General features: G+C 47.1%; 6 protein-coding genes across 6 annotated transcripts; 3 read left to right on the top strand and 3 right to left on the bottom strand.

The window, feature by feature from the left end:
• Positions 1–623: 623 nt before the first annotated feature.
• Positions 624–2717, bottom strand: GLAREA_06751 (uncharacterized protein; the record flags this gene model as incomplete). The annotated part of the gene is made up of 3 exons (XM_008080699.1): positions 624–2175; positions 2232–2455; positions 2604–2717. The coding sequence occupies 3 exons, from the start codon at positions 2715–2717 to the stop codon at positions 624–626; spliced, it is 1890 nt and encodes a 629-aa protein (XP_008078890.1).
• Positions 2718–3653: 936 nt separating this feature from the next.
• On the top strand, positions 3654–5275 carry GLAREA_06750 (uncharacterized protein; the record flags this gene model as incomplete). Its single annotated transcript, XM_008080698.1, has 3 exons — positions 3654–4124; positions 4178–4496; positions 4554–5275. 3 exons carry the CDS (start codon positions 3654–3656, stop codon positions 5273–5275), a joined length of 1512 nt encoding a protein of 503 aa, XP_008078889.1.
• A 266-nt stretch (positions 5276–5541) lies between these two features.
• On the bottom strand, positions 5542–8550 carry GLAREA_06749 (uncharacterized protein; the record flags this gene model as incomplete). The annotated part of the gene is made up of 9 exons (XM_008080697.1): positions 5542–6370; positions 6415–6555; positions 6601–7168; positions 7222–7357; positions 7410–7440; positions 7498–7741; positions 8034–8145; positions 8192–8352; positions 8406–8550. The coding sequence occupies 9 exons, from the start codon at positions 8548–8550 to the stop codon at positions 5542–5544; spliced, it is 2367 nt and encodes a 788-aa protein (XP_008078888.1).
• A 1552-nt stretch (positions 8551–10102) lies between these two features.
• On the top strand, positions 10103–13838 carry GLAREA_06748 (GTPase activation, GAP; the record flags this gene model as incomplete). Its single annotated transcript, XM_008080696.1, has 4 exons — positions 10103–10480; positions 10527–11232; positions 11280–13324; positions 13377–13838. The coding sequence occupies 4 exons, from the start codon at positions 10103–10105 to the stop codon at positions 13836–13838; spliced, it is 3591 nt and encodes a 1196-aa protein (XP_008078887.1).
• A 1114-nt stretch (positions 13839–14952) lies between these two features.
• GLAREA_06747 (NAD(P)-binding Rossmann-fold containing protein) lies at positions 14953–16218 on the top strand (the record flags this gene model as incomplete). Its single annotated transcript, XM_008080695.1, has 3 exons — positions 14953–15151; positions 15238–15642; positions 15719–16218. The coding sequence occupies 3 exons, from the start codon at positions 14953–14955 to the stop codon at positions 16216–16218; spliced, it is 1104 nt and encodes a 367-aa protein (XP_008078886.1).
• An 82-nt stretch (positions 16219–16300) lies between these two features.
• GLAREA_06746 (uncharacterized protein) lies at positions 16301–18478 on the bottom strand (the record flags this gene model as incomplete). Its single annotated transcript, XM_008080694.1, has 1 exon — positions 16301–18478. The coding sequence occupies one exon, from the start codon at positions 18476–18478 to the stop codon at positions 16301–16303; it is 2178 nt and encodes a 725-aa protein (XP_008078885.1).
• Positions 18479–19070: the final 592 nt, after the last annotated feature.

Genomic DNA, 19070 nt, shown 5'->3' with positions numbered 1-19070 from the left:
TCTGTTTCTGTACTTTATAATACCAATTGCGCAAAAATGCAACCAATCACAAGAGCAACAGGCCTGCTGGCCCAATGGCAAGGCGCTTGACTACGAATATCTTTCAGAAATGATGATATAAGTTAATCAAGAGATTGCAGGTTCGATCCCTGCGTAGGTCAATAATGAGCTCTGATTCATTTGGGTTTCTTTTTTCGGTTTTGTTCTGGGGTTGGAGGTGTGGAAGGTAGAAGGCGGTTGTGTTTAGATTTTTGGGATTGGGATGGAAGCGAGGGAACAAGGGTTTTTTTCAAGCTTCGCTCCTTTATGGTACTATCCCTCCCTTGCTTAAAGGTAATACGATGGGTATTGTGTATCTTTTTGGACGAGTAGAACTTGTCGGTTTGAGGGTTCTTTATATGGCAAAGATAGAAATTTGTCCTAAAATCTATATATCGAGGCCAACTGACTAGACAATGGCTACGCCTGCACAATCCTACTGAACAACCTCTATTCAGGGGAGGGCATAGTAATGCGGTTCTCTTTTTGGTCGGTAGGGGAGGCGTGGGCCAATACCTTGCCCGAATTGGTCGATTATATAATTGGTGAGTGAAATACTACACGTTTTAAAATAATAGTCCTCCCTACGTGAAATGAGGAGCATATCTCGACCAATTTGGTGTATCGTAAGCTGATTCTGGTAGAAAAGCAAGATTAATAAAGCATTCTACAATGATAAAGACCCTAGCGAAGAGCCATAACAAGCTCAGAGCGCCAGCCGCAAGTAATATAGAGCCAAACGCCAATCTAGGCATATCCAATACATACTCTATTGCTGTGCGTATATGGCCTATCCATGTGGCCGCGAATTTATGATCCGCAAAATACGCAGCATCCCGTAAGTTCCCTAATTTGGCGAAGATTTTGTAGCGGGGTGGATCAAAGGTATCGTGATAAACGCGGCTTGCAGGAATACGTAGCTTTGAAGCTCGAGTAAGCATGTAAGCAAAATATAGCCCAGCTGGTCCAGCCAGCGACGCTGCTGAGATACGCCAAAGTATTCTCTGTACGTTCGAAGCAAGTGGGGCGTTCCATGCCATAAGATGTAAACCGCCATAGGACAGGCTCGCCAAGGAAAAGACCATGAAAAGTCGGTCGAAACTCGTATTGAGATGACCGGCATAACCACCTATATTCTCAACACGATCCCTAACCATCCCCATCCCACCCCACATATATTCGCCATATTCCCAGCGGATGGTAGGTATGTAATGGCTCACTCTAGTTCCATCGGCCGCGTAATGATCCCATTTACATTGGTCGTACTGGATCATATCATATTTCTGAAGAGCAGGGAGCGCGAGCCTCATGCATTCAAGATCGCTAGGAAATATATCGACGTAATTATCACTGCTGTACACGACATTGTACGAATCGAAAAAATGTCGGTCGAACTTGATTCGAGGCCAGTAGCCACAAAAACAGAATCCGTGGATCGATTGTCCAGGCCACATTCGGATCCGTTGCTCAGTCGTGAGCGTATGGGGAGTCAGCAGCGCTTGATGATCCATTGTAGGAGCGCGTCGGCAACCTAATACACCCATTCCGAGCTCCTGTAGTTCGACAGTGGTTTTATGAGGATCGAAGCAATATGGGTCAAGTTCGAACTTGGCCCAGGTATCGGTACCGAGTTTCCTAGACGAGGCGTTGAAATCCCAGAACAGAGCCATGATAGCAGCGATTCCATGCGTTTCACTCCCCACCACCAGACTCGGCTCGCTAACATCAAGGGGTTTGTCCCACCAGAAGCAGTAGATTAGTAGTGTACACAGGGCATGTGCAAACGTGTGGAGCTCGAGAATACAGATACTTAGTCCCTGAGCGAGGCGCGTTATGACTTGTGTGGAAAACCACAGGGCCTGGAAGCACACAAGAGCTTTGGCGAAGCCGCTGGCTTTACTTTTATCGAGGATTTGCGCCCGGGAAATATCTGGGACGAGAGCTGGGTCTTTATCGGCGAGGAAAATTAAGCCATCATAGGTGATGATTGTGCGGGTTATTCCACGCGGCAGGAAACTTGTAGGTGCTGTTCGTGTGTCGATGGCTATTCCACCCATTAGGGCAAAGTGACTGTGTATCATGGTCCATGCATGTCGTACTCGCGCTTTTGGTTCTTTGTGTGGATGCACAATATCACTATAATCAAAATCAAAGTCAGTGAAATCCAGCTTCGGGATATGTAATAGATGTACCCGGGGTTTGTTATTCCTTCTGGTTGCTGCTTAGACGTAATGAGCAACACTTTGAAACAACGTACGAGCTTAGCGGGGCTCTTCGAGGCTGCTGAAATGGCACTTTTGACTGCAGCCGTGCATCTTGCTACAGTTGATTTTGGCAAAGGCTGATCGAACTTCGCTCTCATATGTTTAGTCAAAGCCTTTGCGTCCTGATATTGACGGAAGGCCGTATAGGCCACCTGTATCGTTGTCAGATGAGGTTCGTGAAGGACAGACCAGACGTGCCAGTTCCGGCGCCACGAGACCAAAGAAAAGCCATAAAGTTTTCCTCCAAAACTGTTTTTTCGACCTATCTTCTGGGATATTGAGATGAACCGCTGTCCATACACATAACAGCATCGTGAATAGACAGGTTGATAAGATGCTAAAGGTGCCGCGTTTATTGGGCTCGGGTTCCCAATGAGCGGTAAGCGTGATATTGTTGCCGCCGAAGAAGGTCATCTTTGCGGATGCCTGTTTCTATTCAACGGCATAGAAAAGAAACGACATTCTGAAACCTCAAAATGAGAAAGTGGCTGTATATAGTCAAAGCAAATAAGGCTGCTCGCCCATGGCGTGAACCGCTGTCATCTGCAGCCTCAAAACCAGGTGGCTGTCGGCACAGCCCTCGTCCCATCATAGGTGAGAGTTGAATGCGACGTGGAGTCCATTGCAGTCAATAGCAAGGAAAAACAGGACTTAGTAACAGGACTAGACCGGAGAGAATGGCAATTCTTGATGTAACTAATCTACAAATACCTTATTTGTGATTAGCTTCTAGTATGTTGAATTATGATTACTAGAGGTACGAGCTGTTTAATAGAGGATTTAAATAGACAAATCCTGAGTGGTTAGCTAAGCGATGATCAAGCCACGCTTGGACCAGGTTGATAGACGTCACGCGAATACCGACGACTATTCTTACTCGATGTACAATCACAGCTTATATTCAGTACACACTTTTGCGACCTCATCACTCAACTACTCTACATATTTATCTATAGGGCTGTGGAGATGGCGTGGCCATACCCGTGAGGCGAGTTGATCGACGAAATAGCAATCCAACTTTCATAGCAGTACAAGCTACATGCAGCACATCACTAGACCTTTTGTATACGGCAGATATCTGAGCTTCAAGGAGTGGCGCAAAGGACATTCGACTAAACCTGGGCGAGAACCTCACCAAGTCTTTAGTATTCTGCTGGTTCCTGGATCTCGCGAAACGGTTCCCAGAGACCGCTGGACGAGCCTGACTGTAAACATCCAAGCAGGTAATCTATATGCCCACCATCTGTTGAACCTTTCTAATTATGTCTGATGCAGGTACTACTGCTGCTGGCTGATAATTGGATTCCTTCCTCGAAAACGGGCAGACGACCCATCGTTTTACACCATCCCATGGACACCGGAGTAATGGCATCCACTGAGGAGTCTTCGGAAACGGAACCCTCAGTAGTACATGCAGATGGAAAGGCATACGTCGTAGAGGATATACGGTCGACTGGAGACGTGATACTTGACGTTTCGTTTGAAAATACGAATGCTTGCAATAAGTCCATTCCCGCAGACGAAATCCGGAAGATACGCACATCCAAAGGCCCCATACCCTCTCCACGAATTTTCTATCGAGTCCGACTGGAAACATTGAAGAAGAGTTCGCGCTATTTTGAGCATCTTTTGGGACCACAGTTTGCGGAAGGAGCTGCGGTTATAGAAAAACATGCGAAACTTGCAAGATCAAAGTTGAATCCTAGCGAGATAGAAGCTGAGATGCTTCCAAGAATCAAGATTGTGGATGAGGATGTTGCGACAAGGACGATAGGAAGAGAGAAAATCTTTGGCGATTTGCTTCGGATCATCCATGGCGCAGTAGGTTAAATGAAACATCTATCTGGCTGCCAGACACTAACGGTAGACGTTAGGAACATACGACCAAGCCTGTCAATTTAAACAGTTTGACCGTGCTCGTGGTAATGGCGGATAGATTTAATACATTACCTATTATTGCACGATACTTCCAGAAGACTTTCATCAACTTCAAATACCCTATGACTGTAGATAACAAGGCCGAAGAAGCGTTACGTCAAAAGATTTTGATTTTCTACCATACTGAGCAATCGCTACGATTTACAGCGTCGACAAGAGAGCTTATTCTAAGGGGCTCATCAAGATGGTCAGCCTCCGAAGAGAGTGAAAATGACTTTCAAACAGCCTGGTGGGATCTACCTGATGGCTTGGAAGGTGTGTCAAAACTGCTATCTCACAATAAATATAACAAAATACTGACTCTGCTCCCAGCCGAACTCGCCCACCGTCGAGCCTGTGTCCTACGAACAATCGCCTCCATCCAAACCCAGTTCCTCACCCTCTACACCTCCAAAGATCGCCAATGCACCCTAGGCTACGACACCTCCGCACCCTGCGACTCCTTCCAACTCGGCGAAATGATCAAATTCCTCGTCAAAAAAGATCTCCTCTCCCTCATCCCCTTCCAAGCCGCCTCGCCAGAAGACGAAGACTACATCTGGCCCGACGCCTACACAGGCGACATCGAAACCCTCATTGGCCTCCTCCGCCAATGTCCTAGCTACCAGATAAACCAGTACCACGGCCACTGTGGTCTACGCTCCAAGATCCTGCCGATCCTCGAATACGTCAAAGCCTGCATCGAAGCGGGCGTCGGCGTGCGCTTTGGGCGGAAGAAAGGGGATTGGCTGCATGATGCGTGGAGTTTGAAACCTGTTGCTAGCGCTGAGTTGGATCGGAAACCATTTTATGTCGGTACGGGACATGGGGATGTGGATGTCACCAGTGAAGGCGGTGCGTTCTTTGATTTCGCGAGGATCCCGCCAAAAGGGACGTGGGGGTTGAGTAATGATTTGGGGATCGAGAGGGCGGCGAAGAAGATGTTTACGGCGGAGAGGTGGAATTGGGTTAAGGAGTATAGTCAGAGTGAGAGTTCGTTGAAGGGGAGTTTTAGTACGCCGCTTATTAGGGCGGGGACGGGGGCGAAGAGGTGATAGGGCGGAAAGAATATTGGATATTGAAAGATGTAATGCATAGTGTACAAACGCTTTTTGGGACATCGTATTCTTGCTATTCTATGAGTGTGGATCTTTCGTGAGGCATGAATTAAGATCATCGCGTGGGCTTTCATACTAGTGTTCTATCACCACCTACCAAACCTCCAACCATACCAGGCCCTTTCCATCCCACCATCCATCCCTCCAACCCTGCCCTACCCACAATGAAAACGAAGATAATCCTGGTTTCTCTTCGAACCTATCTAATAACCACCACCATAAGGCGGTTGCTGCGGTGGATACTGTCCCTGACCCTGGTACTGACCTGGAGGCGGTCCTCCCTGCTGCCATTGAGGTGGAGGCGGTCCTTGTTGATAATATCCTCCTCCACCTGGATATGGTGGTCCTGGGGGTGGTTGGTTATAACCTTGCTGGCCATAGCCCTGACCGCCATAGTTTTGTGGAGGAGGACCACCACCATAACCACCTGGATACGGCGGGTTGGACTGGTATTCTCCAGCTCCGTAAGGAGGGTTTTGGTGGCCGGTCATGTGACCTTGGTAGGATCCTGCTGGAGGGATGGCACTTAGGTAGCCGCCTTGGGAGGATGTAGGCCGGGAGATGTTTTGGTGAGTATTTGCGTAACCGAATTTGGGAGAGTGGCCATAGTTGCTTGTTGCGGGTGAGCCCGCTGAGGAGGCGGTGTCCATGTAGTTTACTGATGGATTTCCATCTTGACCTCCTAGGGAGCCGAGATCTCGACTTTGTATTTCGGTCCAGATGGATCCAGAAGTCTTGCCATGGCCACCAAGAGCACCGTGGGAGTGGTCTGAATGATCGAGACCCTTATTGTTCGAACCGCCGCCTTCGCCTTTGTGGTTTCGTCCTGCTTTGACGGATGCGGAGCTAAGAGTGTGGTTGAGTTGGTTGCGGTCAGGTTGTTCTTCCGTCCATTTGCGTACGGTGTTGTACATGTTGCGATGGATTTCTACAGACTCGTCGCGTAGGGCTGGGTGGTGGAATGCGCGGAGTACATCATGCAATACTTCATCAACTGGAACACCTGGATTTTGCCAGGCATATAGAACACGTCTGGCGTTGTTAGATAGAGTACAATAGCGTGAGGAGAGACTTACGGGGTAACGTATTGGAGAATGGTGGTTGCTACTCTGCCGGCTACTCCATTGAGTATGTTGGAGAAGTGGTCTTTTGATAGCATGGAGTGGGTTGGATTGGTGCAGTGAGCGTCGTTCCATGGCTCAAATTGTTGGTTTGCACTTGGCTTGTCAATACTAGTCTACGTATTGGAGATGGAAACTTACCTAGCTTCAACAACTGTAGATGAGCCTTCCTTCAACGATTTGGATACAGCATCAATGATCGGTCGTACGAAAGGAGCGAGCAGTGAGAGGACGAATACTGTAAGTGTCTCACTGATCTTCTCAACCAAAGACTCAAGACCAGGGATCTTTGCGATGGTGGAGCTGATTGCCCTCACCACCTTGTCTCTAAACTCAAGGATTGGATAGATCTTCTTTGCGGTTGCAACAGGGTCGAAATCTGGGCTCATACCCGGAACACCAGGACCTGGTGGCCCTGTGCTAGAGCCAGGTGGTCCCATAAATGAAGTCTTGATGTCTCCAACAGTTGAGCGATTCTGATATTGTTGCTGAGCAGATGATTCCTGGAGACCTCTTGCTGTCGATGCCAAGTTACCACCAACTCCAGGGACTTGAGAAAGCAGATTAGTGAAGTTCTGAACGCCGAAGCCTCCACCGGCTTGTGCTTGTTCAGCGCCTTTCAAAGCAAGATCCATTTCTTCAACTTCGGTTTGAGTGAAATGATCTGTTGCTTCACCTAGTACTGAGTGCAAAAAGTCCACAGCTCCGACTAACTCTAGGTCAGTTTACTTTCAATTCGCTCTTAAAAGGGTGTACACATACAAGTTCCGGTGACCAACGGAAAGAACCGTTTACCGCGGATGTTAACCTCACTGGCAACACCAGTGTGAGGGAACACGTCATGATAACCAAGTTCGCGGAGCGCGAGCTCGACATAATTTGTGTGAGCTCCAAAATCCTGGCGAGCAATTAGTAATGGAGTTTCTATCTCAAGAAATCGGGTGTTTTACCTCCATGCAGTGGAGAGCCTGTCCTAGACATCTGTCAAACTTTCATCAGTCGCCGAAAACTTCTCTGAACAGAACATTCATTAGATACCTAAGAGCTTCACAAAGATCTGCTTCTTTTCCACCAGAATTACCAGATCCGCTCGTGTATAGTCTCCCGAAATGGATACTCCTTTGCAAACTAAATCTTATGTAGCCTGTACTAGTTGCCCAGTTTCCATGTTCGTTGGCGATGTAATTCTTCATACCCGTTTGCATATCAACTTCGAGCTCCGCCGGTTGCACTGGTCCTCGTAGACGGGGGTCGTACTGTCTAGCATCCTTGTTATCCGCATCTATAGGCATGTCAGAGACAAGCCACTCAGTAGTAGGCTTCAGGTAGACAAAATAGGTGCTAGTTTTTGATCTGGGCAGATTCAAAATAAGACGTCAAGTAGATTTAATATAACCAAGATAATAGAAACTATACAATATAATGTGTTTATTAAAATGACTGAACATCAAACTTTGACTCCCATTGATTTTGGTTCACTGAAAGGTAGGAAACCGGATTTCTGACTTCAGATCCACTTGAAAGTACACATTCCCGACTGCGTGACGGGTTATAAAATGATCGCTCAAACTTACAGTCTTTTGGATTGTCGATGTGCTCCTCTGGTCTATAGCAGCCGAGTCGTTCATCCGTGACCTCGAACTCCTCAGTGGCATAGCCAAAAGAAAGGAAGCTTAGAACCCAGACCTAAAATCGTAAGTCTGTGAGGGTGATTTGACAGTCGAGGACTAACCAAAATTCTTATAGTAGGTGCGGAAACTCCTTTCAAACTTCCAACATCGACAGCCTGAGAATAATCACGTAACCAGTTACCAAAGTAGACTCTCTTCACCATCATCGAAGTCCACTTATGGCCTTTGATGAAGGCAATGGTCTTCAAGTAATCCTCGATATCTAATAGCCTATCAGCCCTGCGATAAGACTTAGATCTGCGGGGTAGTACCAACCTCCATGGCGAAAGTTATTTCCTTCAATGGTAGACACACTCGGGATGTTGCCTGCACCAAACGCTGCCGTCGGTGATGGTAAGACGATGAGTATCAGACAACATATTAGGATCGTTGTCCCAAAGTTGGGAAATCCTGTTGCCATCTTGTTGAGATGACGAGCAAGTGTGGGGTAAATTCGACCTGAGGCGAAGATCTAAGGAAATGCTGAAATGGAGTTGTTTGAGGGATCCTGCATCTGCTTCGAGTCGCCGATAATAGGACTGTGAGTTATTCACTGCTTGTTGCTTCGTCTGACTGAAAGTTGGTCCGTCGCATTGTGCACCCTAGAAATTTGAACCCAATGATGATGTGCCCCACTATAATCACATGAATTGATTCTGACTAAGCAAGCAAGGTCCCAATATCCATCCGTGGATGGAAACTTGGAAGGGAAATCCAGATAAACTTTTCCATAGGGCTGCGGCCATAATTTCTTTTTGGATCTTCTTATTCAGAGAATTACCCTTTTTCTGTAAAGTTTTTGAGAATAGTTATTATACACGGTTGCCCCTGCAGCATGAAATCAAACTAGCAAGATCATATTCATAGCCTTCGAGTCTTTCATATAAGTGAGAGAATAAATAGTAGGTATTATTTTAAGACATGAATGTTACACATAGTAATCTAAAATTGATGCGAATCTTAAATCCTGCATGCACAACTGCCAGCGCAAGTACTCTCGTACTAGAATTAGGATCTTCCTTAGTACCCCGTAAATCGTCGAAGCTAATCAGCAACCACCGGCACTTGCTCGGGGAGCAGGAATGCCCTGGACGCCCAGGAATGCTGCCTTAGCAGTAAACTATTTTAATTTTTATCACAGATTAAGATGCAGGAATATGTAGAATAACACACTTGATTGCTCTAATTTATTTGTGACTATATAATCACTGCTGCTAAATGGAAGTATGAAATTGGTTTGGGCAGCAATAGGTTGACCCATAAATACTCGTCGCCTGGAAAATCAGGCGGCAACTCCACCCGATCTTCAATTCAACTGGAGGCGGGACTTCATGAGCGCCAACATGTTGTGACAGTATCAACTTCTCTCCCTCAAACATACCTGTCCTCGTCGGCGCATGCTGTGCGACCTCCTCCCATTCTTTTGGCAACATCTTTGAAGAAACAATCAGCCTCTCATTCAATCAACTTGCCTGCCGTTGTAATCTCCTCCGAGTTGTACAGCAAACCAATCCCCACGCTTTTCCTTTCCCCCTACACCGACTCCAAATCAACGCGCGCCAGCACTGCAACTGTTCGAACACGAGAGTCAAGGACTCGCCGTCATATACCTCGTATCGTCGTGTCTGTCAAGACGAAAATCACGCCTCTTATATCGCTTTTGCTATTCCTGGTTGACGGTTGTTGTTTCAGGTGCTGCAGGCTGGCTGTTCCTTGACTTTTGAGTCGCCAACACATAATCGCACATGCGGAGGCCAATTACTTAGACCCATGCGACTCGACACCATCGGATTCAATTAATATCGATCGAAAACGCCGATACCCTCCACCGAACGCTCTGCCTTTCAATACCCTCACGCTGGCGGGGAGCGACTCGACGACCTTCCTAAAACCGGATCTAAACGAACAACAACCGCGAAATCCCGCCATATACGGCCATAGAGAGAGGAGGCGATAACTCTAGGCTTCGTACGATGGGTCCTCAATCAGAAGGAGGCCCATCTGGTGACGGCCGTGGATATGGTGGACAACAATTCGCAGATAATCAACAATCACGATACCAGCCAGACAGAGACATTGTTATGCAGGACCAACAATTTCAGCGTCCGGGCCCGGCATTCGGAACAGAAAATAGAGGAGAGCCTTCGCCCTCTGGAAGTACAAATGGTCGGGAATTGCAGAGGGAGACGGATCCACATAAAACGAGCGGGGAGCGCAATCGATCAAAGGGGCGTAATGGACGCACTGCTTCTGGACAGCTTAGAATGTGCAAGAAATGTGGTGAACCTCTGACTGGTCAATTTGTTCGCGCTTTGGGAGGCACATTTCACCTGGACTGTTTTCGCTGTCGAGTATGTTGTGTTTGTTACCCTCTGAAATCGTGCTAACAAGAACTAGGATTGTGGTCAAATTGTGGCTTCGAAATTCTTTCCCGTCGACGAGGAGAACGGCGAGGGACAATACCCATTGTGCGAAACAGATTACTTCCGTCGTCTAGATCTCATTTGCCACAAATGTAATGGGGCGTTGCGCGGGTCCTACATTACTGCACTCGATCGAAAATATCATATAGACCATTTTACCTGTTCAGTATGTCCGACAGTGTTTGGAGCCCAAGATAGTTACTACGAGCACGACGGGCAGGTTTACTGCCATTATCATTATTCAACACAATTTGCGCAACGATGCAATGGTTGTCAGACAGCAATCTTGAAGCAGTTTGTCGAGATATTCAGGAATGGTCAAAACCAGCATTGGCACCCTGAGTGCTATATGATACATAAATTTTGGAATGTGAGGTTAGCGTCATCACAGGACGTGACCGATGCGAAACCTATTTTGGAGGATATTAATGATGTGGAGGGCCGAAACGCGGTAAAGGATGAAGAAGAGCAGATGGAAGAGAAGGTATATCGTATTTGGAGTGTCCTTTCGACGTTTGAGGAATCCTCGGCCGCGTGTATTTCCGACATGCTTCTTCATGTCAGTAATGGTGCTTATGTCGATGGGGTTCTGGTTGCCAAGAAGTTCATTTGGCACGTTGATATCCTCTTTCGGTCGGCAGATAAGTTGGATGCCACTATGATGGCGTTAGGGATGAAAGGTAAGCTCTATCAATCGTGCTTGAGAAAATCTTCTGACAATGAATAGGGCTGTCTTACTCAAGAGAAGCTAAACTTCTTTGCAAGAAGATTGTTGCATTCTTCCAGTTGCTTTCCAAAACGCAGGAGACCGGCGTACGCAAGCTTGGTGTTACACAGGAACTTCTGGCTTTAGTAACCGGCTTAGCACACTATTTGAAACTTTTGATCCGTATCTGCCTACAAGGCGCTCTTAAAGTCGAAAGGGAGCAGAGGACGCCACAAGGTCTTCATGGATTCCTGGACGACCTTAGTGACATGGAGGCCATCAAAAACGACAATAGATCGCTTGAAGCTACAACTGGGACGCCTAATTTGAACTCGCCGTCTTCGGACCAATGCCCTACCTGTCAGCGACCGATAGAGGATGAGTGTGTTCGTGCAGGAGAGTATCGATGGCACCTCGCTTGCCTGCAGTGTTCGAATTGCTCAAGAGAGTTACGTTTGAATATTGCCGAAGTGAGGTGGAGTGAGGTTGACCAGCGTATAGTCTGCAGCAACTGTGAGAATAGGGCATCCGGTCCTGTCACTGCGGTCGAGCGAGTTACGAGACTTCAACATTACGTCTTTCTATTAAGAGTTGCTCTAGCAAGACTTCTGGAGCAGCTGCGAACCAGCGGTGCACTTCCACACACTTCGGATGACCCTAATCTGAATGGCTACGACTCCCAAGAAGGACATCGACTTCAACCAAATTCCGAACCACCATTGCTTAGATCAGACACAAGGTCAAAGTCTTACGGAGGCAATGCAGATGATAATCCGCGAGAATCTTCGTACGAAAACACACTCAATGATGTACGAAGGTTACGAAGTACCAGAATGGACAAGCATCTTTCATCCACTATCAAAAAAGCTAGAACTTCACGCATCATGGATGGCTCAGAAGTGCGCCGGCCAGGATCAGCTGGCGCCGATGGCTCTGACTCTAGAGGCCCCGGCTTTCAGATAGTGGAAGAACGTGATAGTAACGGCGAGTCCAGAACTGAGCTTATGTTTGGCCATCAAGACGCATTAACTCTCGATGATATTCCTCGGATCGTTGCGGCAGAGCAAGCAAAGGAGCAGAGGCCAAATGCCTACAAGCATGCACGGCATGAGATGTTCCGGACATCAGTCACGGAACCCAAACTTCTAAATGGGCATCAGCGTAATTTCTCAAGCGGCAATGGTCTCGATATGCCAGCGCCTGGTGATCCATCTCCTCAACAACGACGCGATGTTGGAAATGTCGGCAAAAAATATTTCTCCGAGCTCTCGGCACTAGAGTACTTTATCGTCCGGCATGTTGCAGTGATCGCGATGCAGCCGCTTTTAGACGGCCACTTCACCATGGAAGAATTGCTTAATCTCATTGAGACCAGAAAACCAACGTTCTGGAACAAAATGGGAAAGGCTTTTAAGAACGACGGCAAAAAGGGTGGCAAAAAGAAGGGCGTATTTGGCGTCCCTCTCGAAACAATCATTGAAAGAGATGGAGCTGATTCAACAGACGGTATCGGACCTGGTGCTTTGCGAATTCCAGCTATCATTGACGACACTGTCACGATAATGCGAAAAATGGACTTATCAGTTGAGGGTGTCTTCCGCAAAAACGGTAACATCAGGAGACTCAATGAAACCATGGCTGCCATTGATAGAGATGGTTGTGACGCTGTGGACCTTGGAAATAACGTTGTTCAAATTGCTGCTCTAATGAAGAAGTATCTTCGAGAGTTACCGGATCCCCTCCTTACTTTCAAGTTACATCGCCTGTTCATTGCAACTCAAAAAATTGCGGACGAAGATAAACGGAGGCGTGTGTTACATCTCACATGTTGCTTGCTTCCCAAACCCCACCGGGATTGTCTTGAGATATTGTGTTCCTTCTTCAACTGGGTTGCCTCTTTCCACCAAGTTGATGAGGAATCAGGTTCGAAAATGGACACTCACAATCTGGCAACTGTCATCGCGCCCAATATTCTGTACACAAATCAGAAGGGTCCAGTCGATGACAATTTCCTGGCGATCGAGGTTGTGCATACGCTCATCGAGTGTAATGAGCAGATGTGCGAGGTAAGAAACCGATCGTAGCAATCCACTATTCGTTTACTTACATACATATTAGGTTCCTGAAGATCTTCAATCAATTTTAGGAGATCAAACTCTCTTTACCAACCCAAGCGATATCACAACTAAAGAAATTCTTAAACGATATGGAGATATGGGATCAAATGGTGGTCCCAAACACCAAGTAGAAACTGTCGAGTCTTCTCCCGGATCAAAAGATGGTAGTGGCAGACCGATGGCGCCTGTCGTCACCCGTGTCGACACCGACCCTTCACAGGCAAATGCACGCCAGAAAGAAACTAGTGTACGCCATGTGCAGGATCCCGTGCCATATGGTAGAAACAATCAAAACATACCTCCTCAACAACAGTGGCAAGGCCCGGATCTCGAACCACCTCAGCCCTACCCACAGCGTAATGGCACGCCAGATAGTCAAAACGATAGTTCACGTCGAGAATACCGCAACTCCGGATGGGGTCGACCCAGAAACGGATCGGTCGGTGTTGGTGGAGCGATGTAATCCTAATCGATACTTACAATAATGCATAACGTCCTTCTCATTTTTACCCTGCGCAGGGCGCCAAAATCTACCAACCTGGCGCTCGTATATTGGAATCGCACCACCAAGTAACATAACGGCCGATTTCTTCGATTCATCATGAGATCCAAATCTCATTTTTATAGTTCGTTTCACTTCCTCAAAAAACGTCTCACCGAAAGCATTCATCAAACGGCGTTAAACTCGATATCTCTGGGAAGCTGGTTCATCTGCAAAATATGCAGCAGTACCGAAGGGATTGTATTTGTCTATTGAGTATAGGCTTCCTTTTTAATTTTCCTTTTTTTTCAGGAGGTAGATGTTTGGAGTATAGGGCACTGGCATCTTGGGAGGGTTCGATTGAAAAGATTCTGCTGAGTGTAATCAGTAGATATTGTTGCTGTTTTTCTTCATATATCGTCTCTCGCATGGTTGTTGGGTGGATGCGTTAGACGGTGGAGAGGATGAGATGAAAATGAAAGAGTCGTTATACAGATAATAATGATGTTTCTAGAAATTGTAACCTTAGTGGTGTGTTTCGATGTTGACATGTTCATATGCAGTCGACCCCACCTTTGACTACCTAATGCCGACATGCAGATGGTATTTTGACACTCCATGCCGATGATGACACCCGTCGGCATTCTCATCCGATGTCATTTTCCTTTCTCGGTAACACCTATCAAACTTTTAACTTCGTAATGGGAGCGTTAAAACATAGCGCCATCAACATTCATATTAGTATCAATTTTGGTAAAGCATTCTTAACTCCGATATCATTTTCGGACATATTGTCGTCACACCATCTTTACCCCACTACGAAACCCACACATAGCTACCCGATCTGAATCGTTTACTTGAATTTCATGTCGTGCAATACCTAAATACGTTTGTAGTGGTGGGTATACCCCCATCCCGCCATGCTTTGAAAGCGGGATACATGAATCTCGTGAAACCTTAGGATGTGGGTCACTTAAGTAGACCCTTTCTTTATTTACACCTCGTCTTCTCATCTCATAACGTTCCCCTCCAACCTCACATCCCACATCTCCATTACATACGCACATCACCCCTCGTACAAAAGCGCACAATCAAAATGTCCCCCCCAACCCGCGTAGCCTTCATCGGCCTCTCCGCCTCCGCCTGGTGGGCCGCCGCCGCCCACCTCCCATACCTGAAATCTTCGCCCGACTATGAAATCGTCGCCTTGTGCAATAGTTCTGTGGAGAAAGCGCGGGCGGCGATTGAGAAGTTTGAATTGGGGAGGGGAGTGAGGGCGTATGGTGATGTTGAAGGTGAGATTTTCTCATATCCAAATTTTATTTTCATGTGATGAGAGGGAGAGTGCGGTGAACGGGCTTTGAACTGATAATGAGTATAGAACTTGCGAAAGATAAAGAGGTTGATTTGGTGGTATGCTCTATAAACGTAGCTCACCACTCCACCGCCATCATCCCCTCAATCAAAGCCGGTAAAAACGTCTACGTCGAATGGCCCCTCGGCCATTCCCTCGCTGACGCTCAATCCCTCCTCGAGTTGAAAAACTCGCATAACATCACGCTAGCGAACGTAGGATTGCAAGCACGTCAAGCACCGCTCATCTCTAAGGTGAAAGCGATTATTGAACGGGGAGGCATTGGGAGGGTGTTGAGCAGCACGTGGGCAGGCCATGGGATGCAGGGTGGTGGGGATGTGAGTGAAGGGATGAAGTATTTTCTGGATGCAGGGGTGGGTGGAAATTTTTGGACTATTCATGTTGGTCATGCTGTGGATTACGTGCAAGCTGGTAATACTCCCATCTTGTTTTTGAATTTCACATTGAATTTGGATGTGAGTTTGGACATGAGGATTAACAATATTAGTACTCGGTTACGGCTTCACCACTCCCCCCAAAACACTCCTGCAAACTCGCCGTCCAACGCTGAAAATCACCGGCAAAGACGGGAGCGTCGTGGATGAGGCGGCGAAAATGGAAACTCCCGACACGATATTCTTGCACGGGACGCTCAAGAGCGAAGTCCCGCTCTCAATGACCTTCCGCACCGGCGCGCCATTCCCCGGGACACCAGGACTGGACTGGCGGATTGCTGGTGAGGAAGGAGAGATCAGGATTACAGCCGGCGGTGCATTTTTGCAGATCGGGTATGAGGATGCAAAGGTAGAGGTGGTGCGGGGTGGAAAGGTGGAAAGCTTTAAGATGGGTGAGTTTGGGGAGGAGGAGATTGACGGGGTGCCGTTTGGGAATGTGAGTCGAGTGTATAGGGAGCTGAGGGAGGGGAGAGTGAATTGTAGTTTTGAAGAGGCGGTGGAACTGCATAAAGTGCTTGAGGAGGCGTGGAAGGGCAATGGGTATCCTGTTTAAGCTGTAAATACTATGCCATTGAATATATTCATAAACTTGAAATGCAAACGCCGGGTATCATGACTCCCAATATCCAACTCCATTACTCCAGAACCGGCATCCTAACCAAAACTGAATTGTCACCTGCAAGCCATACAGCTTCCACCTTCCGCACCTTATTCTGACTCGCGATGAATAATAAAAGATAAAGATACGGCGCCGTGATTCCCCAACAGTATACTCTGAAACTGGTCATGTCTTCATTACGTTCCCCGCGTACTCCCCACCCTGCTTTCCCTGCCCCGATGAAATTGCCGAGGACGTCCCAAAATGTTTTTCGAAGCTCGATGGGCCAAGGATTGGCGTCAACTCGCCAGTACCCACGTTCTGCCTGTCGAAGTTCGCGGGCTTGGAAGGCGGGTCTGTAGTGTTTTTCGAAGGGAAGCCGCTTTGCGAGGTTGGTGAGGGAGGGTGTTATGAATGATTCTGGGGTTACGATCGCGTCGGAAGTTGGTGGTGTTGGTGGGTTAATATAAACGAAGTCGATGTAAGAATTTAGTGGCTTTTTGACTGGTGAGCTCCAACCGGCTATTGCGCTTGAAGATGGGAGGTTGGAGGTCACTGATTGATCGGAGTTTGTCCTTGCCATGCTTATTATTTCTGGTGGTTTAGAGAGTGACTGATCTGAGTTTGCTCTCATAATTTCCGTCCTATCGTGCGGCTTCGGTAATGATTGATCTGAATTTGTGGTTGAAACTCTTGCACTCTCCAATGGTGCTCTTAACGTTTGAACATCTGAATGAGATGAGGGTACCCGATCAGAAGATGGGCTTTCGAAACGTCTTCTTTTGTTGGCATGCTCATCGAGCGAGCTTGAAGCCGCGTTGACTACTATTGCTGGAGCAGAAGCTGGGATATGAGCGTCGTCCGAGGACATATTGGGCCAGTTCCTCTTCATACCAGTGACAGGTACCTGAGTGTTAGGTGGCAAATGATACGGTGTTTCTGGTATCATTCCACTGAGAGTAGAAAAGATTTGCAAATTTGAAGTTGATGAGCTGTATGGAACTTTATGGCTTTGATGAACCTGAATTTCCGTTGAGGCGAGGTGCCCAGAATCCGCTCTAGCAGGCCCAGCTTTTAAAGCTGGCTTGGGTGTGACTAACTCCGCGGTCTGAGTCGTTTTTGCAATCTCATTACTGCGTCGGGTAGATCGGGAGTCAGATACGTTTTCCTCAGCAATCGACGATGATGTTGCAGGCCGTATGATTATAGGTGGTATGTCAGCAAGCAAACCTTGATGACTGCTAGAAAGAGGCGGAGGTATACTAGATGATGTGGAAGTTGAAACTGTAATTCCAGTAAAAGATTGTTCCTCTGAAGAAACTGGATTCCCTAGAATAGGACTCGCAGTGGTGACATTGACGTCTGCTTGTTGCACTAATGGAGGAGACGAAGGAAATGACAAAGCCGAATTGATATGTGATTGAGAATTCGAAACATCTGAATTTTGAAACCTTGGAGTAGACAACCTCTGTGAAGGCGAGTCCTCCACCCTTGTTTGCCTATGATGTGTATGATTTTCCGGTGACTCTTGATCAGAGCTATCAATCTGTTGTAGAAGAAGCTCAAGCATTCGTGTGGGCGAAGAAAAGGCTTCTAATCCAGTCCTATGTTCCGGTTGAGAGTCTGCAATCGTACTTGGAGGACCTTGCCCTGAACTCGTCGATTTCTGTGTCTCATCTTCCCTCCAACTACGAAGGGGAGGCGTCCACGTGACATGTCGTGTCGCAAAAGCCGGTGTATTGACATTATTTGCAGCGCTCTTGAACGAGAGTAGAGGCGATTCCAAAGATCTCAGTTGAGTAGGTCGGTCGTGAGGTTCATGCTGAGTTGGATCCAGCTCACTTTCCGAGTCCGAGTTGTCGTCCCCGTGACCTTCATCTTCCTCATCGGGTTGGTACGATTCCCAAGATTGCGGCTCTTCTTGAGTACTTTCTACAAGTTCCTCCCGAATCTGCACCTCAGCCTGCGCGTCGATATCATCTTCCACAACCTCTCGATCGAATTCGACTCTTTGACGCGTCGCTGGTGCGAATTGCAAATATGCTCGAGCTAGAGCGCGATATCGAGCATCATCTTGTCCTCGGCTTGGTGCTGATGTGTGTACAAGGATTTCCACATCTTCCATTTCAATCACCGGCGGGTAGGTGGGTTTGGAATAGCCATCGAATATGCAGGCATCCGAATTGATATATCCAGGTTGTCGAGTCGTAGTCATAGAAACAGGTCGTTGCCACCCGACCTCTAATTGGTGCCTTAGGCCCTAACAACTACCAAGTGTTCCAAGTAACGACCTTTCTCAACGAACGATGGAGTTTTTCAAATTCTTTGCTTCTAGCCACGAAATTTGGAACTGTCGATCGCCCAAGGATGCCGAGTTTTTGCAGATTGATATATTTCAACTGAGATGTAGGAGAATGACAAATTTACAGCTAGGATTTTACAACATTCTAACCACATTTCAAATGTTTCTGCGCTTGAATGGAACAAATTCATTTACATTGTTATGCGCACCCATTCACAATACTTATATTAGGCGTGGTGGAAAATCCGTGGCCACGGCAAAGTTCAGCTGTCATTGACTGGGCGAAACACATTTTCACTCTCTATTCCTCAGAGGATCATTTTTCTGACAAGGGAAACATTAGTACAAATACCCTTTTACAAGGCCAAATTGCTCATCCAGAAGCATAGCACCGTTATGGAAAACCTGAAGTGACTTCTTGCAATATTTAGTGACAAATACTACGAGAATATCGTTTTGGAGAATATCGTTTTGGAGAATATCGTTTTGGAATATATCAAAACAC

This window comes from Glarea lozoyensis (assembly GCF_000409485.1).
Source record: "Glarea lozoyensis ATCC 20868 chromosome Unknown GLAREA14, whole genome shotgun sequence".
Taxonomy (NCBI): domain Eukaryota; kingdom Fungi; phylum Ascomycota; class Leotiomycetes; order Helotiales; family Helotiaceae; genus Glarea; species Glarea lozoyensis.
This window is presented reverse-complemented; position numbering and strand designations above follow the sequence as displayed.